Consider the following 10,656-nt stretch of genomic DNA (forward strand, 5'->3'; position numbering starts at 1 on the left):
CAGACACCTTTTAGACATGACTGTTGTCCTGTCCAGTTTGATAAGAGTCGTTATGGTTAATCTGGTCTGCCCATCTGTCAAACCCTGTCTTTCCTAATCAAAGTCTTTTATCCAGTCCCCCCCCCCCCCCCCTCCTCTCCTCCTCATTCTCACCTCTGCAGGTGGCATTTAAAGGGCTTATAAACCCAACCAGTGAAGAACAGCTTTGAAAATGTTGACCTTATCATGTGTTTTAGTTAAGGCTGTCTAAATGAATGTGTTATTCGCTTTAATTTGTTTGTGAAGATTAATCTGACTTAAAAAATGTACTTTAAGGTGCATGGTGTTGTTGCTGCTCGGAAGCTTCACAATCCTGTCAGATGTCCACTTTACATCAGACCAGCCTCACTGAGCGCAGGGCAGGGCAGCTGACAACCTGACTGACACTGTTGTCGAATGATTGTGAAGAACTGTAGACAGATTGTTGTTGAGGACAACGGCTTCACTGAAGTTTTTTTAGAAACTCTTGACACGTTCTATAAGCCAACGGTGAGGATGGGCAGTGATGTCTGAAGTCCACTAACTCTGGGAGAGAAAATGTACATAGTTATAGAAAATAGATATTTATGGTATGGTTGGACATTTTTCTATATTAATAATTACATAAATGGGATAATTGGTCACAAATAACAACAGGTGTGAAAACATAACCTACTGTTATTTGTCTTCTTGTTTTAGAAATATATATACTGTCTTCTTGTTTTACATATATATGTATATATAAATGTATTTCTGGTCATATTTGGGTATGTTGATTTATCCTCATTAATCAAATACTACCATGATTAATGTGATTAATTAGGATTATTGCACATCTTACATGATTAATCTGATTTAAACATTTTAATCAAATGACAGCCTTACTTATAATACCAAATTATTTTATTTATACTTCTTCTCCTCAGACTAAATTTTTCCATACGGGAAGGTCAGTGAGGATTTCTTAAGCAAGAAGGATGTGTCATGCGTCTCTTGTCCCCTTCTCATGTCCCCCAGAGAAGGACAGGGCACTTGTTAGTAGAATGATGCATCAGCTGTTATCACTTCTGGCTGAACAGCCAAGCATCTCAAAGCAGTCCAGATGACAATCTCAGCTGTAGATGGATAACACTGCAGTCTGGACCTATTTGGTATTTATTTGTATTTTTATCATTAAAACCTGAGTTAGTGGTTCCACATGTAGCTGAAATAAGTGATGGAACCTTCACCTGTTCCATTAAATCAATCCTGGGTTTAACTTTGAACAGGTCTGTCATTTTAACATTACATGGCAAATACTGAACGTCCAGTCCAGACAGACATGGTCTGTAAATAGCATCAAACTTGTACCATTAACCAGAACGGCAGACTGCAACCCAAGGGCAGTCGCTCATTACTCACATATTACAGGTGTACAGGAAGTTGAGCTTGATTAGCTATACATTTCGCTTGTGGTAGAAAAAAATATATAAATCAAATGTTCCTTTTTCTAAAATTAGGCTAACCCTTGTACCGCTCCTGATTAGGATGAGGTCATCTGAAATGTCGTTCCAACGTCCTCTTAAATCCAGAGCAAGAAGCAGTTCCTCTATTTTCGGCTGAAGTCTCATCTATTATTAATAAATAAATTACACTCTACGGTCTGAGCCTTATGTTACTTGTTATTGGCTCCTGTTTATTATGAGAGATGTTGGTTTTGACTGTTGTTGGCACTTTGTTGTCCGCTCGCCTGGTGTTTGTTTGTTGATATCCTCAATATTCTTCCGGAGCCAGTGAAAAGTGAAACTAATTTCTGCTGCACACACGGCCTGACTTCCCCGTGTAATAACCCTGCGACACACACAGCTCGGTGCATCTTCCAAAAATCCAGCAGCATGACTGGGGATGAATAATTCATCAGTCAGCATCAAGTGAGCAGTCACACTGTTGCTCCTCCTGCTGCTCTCATGACTGTATTTTTGGACTGATGTTAATATGGCTGGACTGGACCATCACCCAAACTCCCAGCCAATGGATGCTTTTTTTTAACTATGCTACACAATATTAAGGTCAAGGATGCAAATATGGTTTGGATCCTTAAGCCTGTTAAATAACTCTCCCTTTTTTTATTCTTCATTGAAACCGTGTTTTTGTTTAGGATTAGCTGAGCATGCTCCAGTTTGTAAACTCTTCTCCTTAAGCAGGAGACAGAGCCTATGTCAGCAGTCCTCAGTCTCAGATAGGGTGTCGTTAAAACCCGCAGAGCCCCGTAAGCTGCTTCTGGATGTGTGAATGGACTGAGTCCCTTTGTAAAAACAACACAGGGATTAATGTGACAGAGACCAGGCTCTGAATCCTCTCCACAGTATGTCGGAATCATTTTCTCTCATTCACTAAGACTTAATTTTAAATTCAAATTGTGTTGTCATCACGTCTCTGTGAAACGTCCAAGGTTGGACATGACGATGTTGCTGTGGATTTGTGTTTAAGTTGTAGTTGAGCACCAAATACCTTATGATGGTCCCGGATGGACTCGACTTGACATTAATGAATAAACCAGTGGCTGGATGAAGTGATTGGATGATTGCCAATGGCAATAAAATAAAAACACAGACTGAGGAGCCCAGTCAACCAAGCTCTGTTTGTGTGGGTGGAGGTAGGAGTGACAACTTTTTTCCAACAGAACCCTCATTGCTTGTTTAAGTCTCTTTCATCTGTCTGGTGTCTTCTGATGTCCTTTGATCCAACGCACCATCTCAGCCAAGACGTGTGATGTGTTTGGTTCTTGCCTTTTATGTAAATGCGATATTTAAAAACAGAAACTGATCAACAAATGTGTAGCGATATTTAAAAACAGAAACTGATCAACTCTGGTTCTGATTTCTTTATGTCACTGTTACTGCCAACATGTTTGCTTTGTGTGTGCACCAGCTATTCTTCCAGTAATCTGCGAAAGCCATAGGATTAAAAAACAAGTAAAATCTCACTTGAAAACATTTATTTATAATCCCAACAAAATAGACAAAAAAGCATCAAAGAATGAATAAAATGTCTGTTTTCTTCCCTCTCATTATGCAAAAAGGGAAAATTGGTTGGTGCTGCCTTTCAGAAAAAGGATCACAATTTTGCAGGTTCAACCCAGGTCTATGTGTATTAGTGTTTACATGTTGTCCCTATGTGTACTTGGCTGTGTATGTGGCTCTTCTCACAGTACTACAGTCTCTCAGTACTTACGTTTACTCACACAGTCCAATACCACAGTATTAGGATAATTGGACTAAGATATTAGTGTGAGTGTGAATGGTTGTTTGTCTCTGTGATGGACTGGTGGAACTGTCCTGGGTGAACGTTGGACTCACCTGGTGACTGCTGGGATCAAGTGGAAAATGATGATGAAAGAATGAATCAAATGATCTTGTCTGATTTCTTGGGCTGGTTGTTTTGGCTGTAAACAAAAATGTAAGTTAGAATATCGGCCATGCTGGACCCTGTTGGGCCGAGCTCCACATGTTGCATTTGGGACCTACACTGCCTATTTTGAGTTCTTTTAACTTTATGCACAGTGAACTCAATACTATCACTCACCAAACAGAGTTTCAGCTGCAAGAAAAAGGGGAAAATAATATAACGAATGATGAACGGCTAAAACTGTAGGGAGTTTGCCTCCAGATGTTGTTTTCTGTTTCCAGCCCGTTTCCCTCATGTGAGGTTTCGAGTGAAGATTTGTCTTTATGAAACCCTTCTATCAATAGAGCGTATGAACATGAAAGCAGAGGACGTGCGCTGACAGAGCTTCAGATCTAAATGCAGATTCAGAGCGCTCGCCGTGGACGCGGTGACAGAGCTGGAACAGAGGATCGGCTTCAGACTGTCAGCGTTATTGTACAGCACTGATGTCAGTGAAGGACTTCTCTATGTATCAGTTAAGACTTTATATACATAAACAACCTTTTTTTCAAGTAAAATAAAGGCTTAAAAAGGTGTGATAATAATAACTTTATACATACAGTAGATCTGAAATGTTTTTGTGATTTTTTTAAATAATTATTTCTGTTAGATTCAACCAATAAAATGGACCTGTTCTCATGTTGTAATGGAAGAAATTAGTGCATTTAGGGTTAGTATTATTATTTAATGAACTTATTTGTTATTTGTTATTGTATTAATAAGATGTTCCTTTCCGTTTTCACTGGAAATATCTGTGATCCATGCCCCGTCATCAGTCTGTGAATCAGTGAACAGACGTAGCTTGTCCACCGGTCTAGGATCGATTTACTCGTTCTCATTTTACTGCTAACTGGATCAGAGTGACTTAACTAAAGGGCACAGACCCAGACACAGAGAAAGTCATCTGGATTATTATCATGGTGCCATATTGTTTGCTTTGCCTTTGTTCTTGCCATTCAATCCTGGTCAAAATAAGGGGACAGCAAACGTCAGAGCAGCTGTCCTGTGGAGCTGTACACATCCAACAACTTTGTGCCTAAACCTTAGAGTTGATGTTTGGTACCAAGTTGAGACCCATGATTTGATCCTAAAATAATATTAAAACTGGGAAGTCCTTCCTTATATGGTTATATATTCCAACTAAATACTAAGAGATGGATGCTTCATATGTAGTTTGGTCAGACTGCCCTCTGGACATCCAGCCTCATTACTCACACTTGTTTAGATGCCTTTACTGCCACTAGGACAGTATGTCCTCTGAGTAGTAGAAGTATCAAGAAAAAGTTCGGCTACTTTCATCCTCCGGGGGTTTTTTAATGTATGTTTATTCGATCAACTCCTTTAAAGCTCACTGCTTAGATTTTTCTTGAGAATTTTTTTCGAGGCCCCTGGTATTAAATGGAACTGGTTGTGTCACATGGTTGAACCCCGGGGCTGTACAACATCCAGTCATTGAAGCTTAGATGTTTCTGCCCTGTCTGTAATAGTACTGTGAATCAGAACCCTGAAGCGTCATATAAATTTGACTGTATATTATGGTTACAGTCGTACTACATTTTAAATGCATCAGTGCTAATTGGATGCACATTCAATAAGTTCCCTTACAACTGGATGTGGAAACTGCGTTTCTTGAGTCCTACTTATATAGAAACTTGATCAGACCTTCTTCTGATGGACCTGCTGTGCATAAGAAGCTATGATAAAGGGAATGAATCGTGGATTGGAAAATAGTTGGGTGTTCTTCTGCCCATGAACAGCCCTAATACATGTTAATATATATTTTTTCGCAGGGTGCCACCTGATGGAGATGCATCGCCCACAACCCCCGGGTATTCAGACGGGCCTTCTGGTGCTACGGGTGGAGCTGGTGCTATTGCTTCTTCATCCACCCTGTCTTTGCCTATGAACCAGGGTAAACCTTCTCTGCGTCGCATCAAGGGCCGCATCCATCGCAGCAAGAGCCTGGACAGCCTCGATCTGCTGGACAATGTGAGTCTGGACACAGAACCTGCACATTTGATAAACACTCTTCACATGTTCAGACTGTTGAACCGAATGTGTTTCATCTTTGGCACACATTTCAAGTGGCAACATAAGTTTTTTACTCTAGTGCAGGGGTGTCAAACTCTTGGTTCGGGGCCCACATACAGCCTGATTAGATGTCAAGAGGGCCGGACCAGTACAATCATAACATAATTACCTGTAAATAACAATAGGTCCATGTTTTTCCCCTTTGTATTCATGCAAAGAAGTACATTAGAAGTATATTAGAAAATATTTATATTTAATGAAATATAATTTCATTTAAATCATGGACATAAGGTGTTTGTGCATTTTTTTCCACTTTATATTTATCTCAAGGGTGCCAGATTGAACCCTCTAGCGGGCCAATTTTGGCCCGGGGCCGTATGTTTGACACCTCCGCTCTAGTGGTATATTTGAGGTTAAAATTTGCAGGAGTCTCAGTGATTCACACACAGGCCCCACATGCACAGATCTGACGATCTTCCATTACGCAATATTGCATTGTGTTTCAGACGAGCACAGTCTTACTCTGACCATATGTCTGTCTCCGCCTCTGTCACCGATTCATTGTCATGTGAAGGTTTTAATCTGATTAAATGATTGGATAAGCTGCTTGGACCTAAAACCCCAACTGACACTGGGATGGTCCATTCAGCCCAGAATTGCATTTGGCCCATTCAGTTCACTCAGGTCTCCTTGTGTTTTTTGAGTGACTGATGTGGCTTTGGGGACCAGCAGAGGAACACTTTACAGTATAAAAGCACAGCAATCTGCTGCTAATGTAAGCTTGTAAAACGGATTAGATGTTTTACTCCCTCTCAAGTCTTTTACTTGCGTAGATTGTCCTCTAATAGATGTTCAAAGTGTGTCTGTCTCCTTTCTTTGTCAACATTCAGCATCCTGTGTGAGTCTCTGTGTGTGTTCGTCCTAATTGGCAGCTGGCTGGTGTGACTGTGTAAGTGGTCATTATTTTCTCCCAGCCTGCGGTCAGAGCAGAAGAGTACTCAGTATGATTAAGTGTAAAAGAGGCAGCATTTGCAGCTCAAACTGGTAAATCTATTATTGATGTCAAGGAGCGTTAAAGGTGGACTGAGGAAGTCACATGACCATAGTAACACTTGGCTCTTTTCAAACTGGATGACGCAATACAGAACAGGTGACTGATGACGGAGTCGGTCAAAGATACTCATGACTCAGTCATTGCTGTGCACCAGTCTGTGCTTTGGATTTACTGCTGGATTAAAGTTCTATTCAATGTCTAATTTTGAGACAGAAATATCTCTCTGCCCGTTTCAGAATTAAACAAAAGAAGATAAAGATAAATTTTTTTTGGCCTCACATTTTCCAATTTTATTGGATTTAAAAAAATCTTTTTATAATGATTAACTGGTTTGGAAACATCTGAGTTAAGCTAACGTTGCTAACAGGTGAGGAACAGGAAAACATGACTTTTACTTTGAAGTTTAAAAAAAAAATTCAATAACTCAAAATGAAAAGAAAAAAAAAAATAAAAATAACCATTAGATTTGATCTGGCACTTGAAGCAAAACATCAGCTACAGTACCTCAGTGTTGCACAATTCCATTTGCTTCCTTTGCTTCCCGTGATTTTCTCAGGCATGCATAATACATGAGTGGAAATGATCTACTTTATTTTTTCATTTACTTCCTGCTGCTGTGTGTTGACAGTATCTGTGCGACACGTGTGAAGAGAGAATCCAAAAAACGATGTGTTTAAACTGTTCAAACATACCTGGGAATGTAGATATTATTAATGCATGACAAACTAATAGTTCCTCTCCAGGAACTGATGCAGATCCTGACTTTGAAGACTGATTATTTTCCACATGGACAGAGGACAAGTGCATGTCCTCTGTCCATGTCCAAGTGCTGAACTGAGCTCAGTCCACAGTGTTGGACAGTTGGTTAGTTCTCAGTGCTGTATTATCATGTTGTTTCTTTAGGATACCATCAAACAGACATTACTATGCTAGACAGGTCTGAGTTAGCTGTTGGTAAAACCCAGTATGGATCTGCTGTTTGGTTACATAAGGGGAGAAGCTTTGGATATGCTTCCAAAAAAGCAAAAAGTTGAATTCAGAAACATACTGTATTTAGAGTCATGAGTCCTCAAGGTTCGCCTTAGCCACAGTGAGGCACTGTTGTCTCCTGGGCGGGTACAAAGCTGTTGTGAAGGGGCAGAGGGCAGCAGGGCAAAGTCATGCCATTTTTACACTAGTGCTTAATACAGTATTCGCTGCACAGTTTGCTTGTACACTACTACTAAGTACTGTAATGCTCACGTGTGCCCTAACTAATCCACCTGGAGATGGGGGTTTCAATCCCGAGTTAGCTCATTCAGATGCAAAGCCATAAAAACTACTATGCTGTGCAGATCACATGGTTATACGTGCGTTAGTCCAGCAATCATCGAAGTTAACGTGCACTGATGACCAAGATGTAGAAGATGACTCCGAAGACAAGAGATGAAAAAGAAGAAGACGTAGTTACAGCTGAAGTTCAAAGTCATCCTGTGGAACCATTAAGATGACATCACAGCAGAAAACAGCTTTGATAAACAAGTCGACTAAAAGCCTTTAAACTCCGCCGGATTAGTTTAGAACAGGGATTTTAGCCGATGTGGATCCGTGGTAGGAGTCGGGGAATCGAGAAAGAGGAGAGGCAACTGAAACAAAATCTACAGTCAGAAATGAAACAAGATAGATTAGCTTGAGCACTAAAAATAACACTGGATAACACTGTCAGTGTGTTTGATAAGTAGCCGGGGATTTATGAAGCATGCATCACGAGTCAAACACGAAGAAAATAGATGATTAAGAAAAAAAAAACAAAAAAAAAAACAATGATTCAAACAAACTTTCTCTCCAACATTACTTAGTGAATAACTATGTATTTACTTTAAGATACCAACTGTCAGTGACAGAATCATTTAACAAAACAGAGAGAATATTGAAATAAGGGAAAGGAAACGAAGAGTCGTCGGAGACAGCAGTTATTCAACAAAATGGATACGATTCACTATAAAAGACTGAAAATGAAACCAGAGAACATGGATTTATTAAAAAACACCTGCAATACTATGATGGACAACTACTGTTCCGTAGACGACCTGGATATAAAGCAGCTGGGGAGTGGAGATGGTCCACACAAATTCACCAAAACCGTGGTGAGTGGGGTAAATAAGTGGGCCAAACTGGCCGTCTCCATGCAGGCCTCGGGGGATGATAATTCCTCCGCTATCACACACTCTGTGTATGATGAGCTGCAAGAGGAGGAATTGAAGATTCAACATTTCTCAAAGAAACATGAGGAGGAAGAGATGGAGGAGGAGGATGAGGAGGAGGAGTACCCAGAGATAGATGAAGACATATACAGGAAGAACCTGATGTTTCTTGATATGGCCACTGTTCTATCCAGCCTCTCCACCATTCCGGAGGAGAGCGAGTTTTCCGTCTCCCCAGTCAACATTTTGGCTTCAAGATCTCCCTGCAAGTCCGCTCCTGCCGCCTTCCACGTGTCCAAAGACGGCGATGGGACCAAGAGAATGACCAGTTTACAAGCAGAGGACGACGAGGACTTGTTGGCGAAAGAGATCAAAACAAAGAAGGCATCGGTGTGGAGAAAGTGGCTTTGTGTGAGGTGGAAAAACAGAATCAATACACCTTTTCAGGAGGATGTGAAAGAGGAAACCCTCTTGCCTCCATTAGTCCCCTTCCCCACCACGGTGGAACCACCCCTGTGTGAGGTTGAAACTAAGACTTTACAGGAGAAGGAAAAGGAGCCGAAGAGGAAGTCCGTGTGGAGAGAGTGGTTTTGTGCGCGGTGGAGGACGAGGATAGACGCGCCATCAAATGTGGGTTTAAAAGAGGATTTGCATCCGGCACTGTTGGAAACGATAGTGGAACCGGTTCTGTCTGAAGATGAGAATTGTAAAGTGCAAGAAGATGAGCCCCAGAAGAAGAAGGAATCCATGTGGAATAAGTGGTTTTGTGGGAGGTGGAAGAGCAAGACGAATCAAGTTCCAAAGGGAAATGTGAAAGAGAAGCCCCTCCCACCTCCAGCAAAAATTGAAACGACGTTAAAAGCCTTACAGGCTGAAGAAGACACTAAAAGGGTGGAGGAGACAGAGAAGACCACCAAGAGGGAGTCCGTGTGGACCAAGTGGTTTTGGGTGAGGAGGAAGAACAGAATCACTCCACTTCTACAGGAAGATCTGAAGGAGGACACCTGCTGTTCACCTAATGCAGAACTGTCCAGTCTGAAGGCTGTTCTCTATGGATCCAGCAGTCGTGTCACCGAATGCAGAACCGTCCAGTCTGAAGGCTGTTCTCTATGGAAAACATGAAAGACAGGAACTGGTGTCAGATTGATTCCACAGCATTAGTCCTAATTTTGAAACGGCACTCTGGTCTTCTATCTGCGATCTGAAGATGAAACAGTTGCAGGAAAAATGGATTTGGGTTATTGAGTTATTGGGTTGAAAACACAAAATAAGATCATGAAGAGTATCCAACCACCAGACACCAACTGTCAAAACAAGACTGTTTTTTTTTAATGAGAACACTTTGTAAATAAAATACAATGAAAACCCAAACCTGTTTAGAAGCTGTTTTGTGGCTTAACGAATATAACTGACATTGTTTTATTTTCTATTTTAATTTGTTGTTAGCTTTAATAGCGTTCAGTATCAGTAGAAGAAGACAGGGCAGTGGGAGGAGCACGGAGCTTCTGTAACTAGACACTTGTGTTTGTGTTGCTTTCATCCTTGGTTTTGTGCCGGTTGTCTACAGTAATTATAGTAGTGCAATGGTCAAATCTGACCCTTTTTTGCAAAGGTAGTTCAGTGGAAATTGACTAGGGCAGTTAAAATGACCTTCTGTTTAGATTTTACTCTCGCTGAGTAATCAAAATAATTTTTAGAAATCAGAGCAAACATCCAAATTTTAACTAAACTTCAGTAGTAATTATTGTAATAAAATAATAATGTAAAAATGTATATTATGCAAAATATTAATATTGTAATTTTTATAATATAAATAAAGAGGCGTGGAACATTTTCCACACTGTTCAATGCATAACCAACTGGTTTGTTGTTGCAGTCTTTCATACCAGTGACTGTTTGTAATGTACTGCTTCCTCTAACACCTAGGATTGAAATGCATCATAC

The 10,656-nt window shown here is 40.5% G+C and overlaps 1 protein-coding gene across 1 annotated transcript; it reads left to right on the forward strand.

Moving 5' to 3' along the window:
* Nucleotides 1-5,889: 5,889 nt before the first annotated feature.
* Nucleotides 5,890-10,445, forward strand: LOC103378763 (uncharacterized). Its single transcript, XM_008310090.3, has 2 exons — nt 5,890-9,725; nt 9,769-10,445. Exons 1-2 carry the CDS (start codon nt 8,494-8,496, stop codon nt 9,857-9,859), a joined length of 1,323 nt encoding a protein of 440 aa, XP_008308312.1. The 5' UTR covers nt 5,890-8,493; the 3' UTR covers nt 9,860-10,445.
* Nucleotides 10,446-10,656: the final 211 nt, after the last annotated feature.

This window comes from Cynoglossus semilaevis, chromosome 5 (assembly GCF_000523025.1).
Source record: "Cynoglossus semilaevis isolate Cse_v1.0 chromosome 5, Cse_v1.0, whole genome shotgun sequence".
NCBI lineage: Eukaryota > Metazoa > Chordata > Actinopteri > Pleuronectiformes > Cynoglossidae > Cynoglossus > Cynoglossus semilaevis.

What these genes read in the sequence shown, in the direction of transcription:
- LOC103378763 (XM_008310090.3), top strand. Translation starts at nt 8,494, where the DNA reads ATGGATACGATTCACTATAAAAGACTGAAAATGAAACCAGAGAACATG. An exon ending in AAGGAGGACACCTGCTGTTC is followed by an intron (nt 9,726 to 9,768) that starts ACCTAATGCAGA and finishes GTTCTCTATGGA; the next exon opens with TCCAGCAGTCGTGTCACCGA.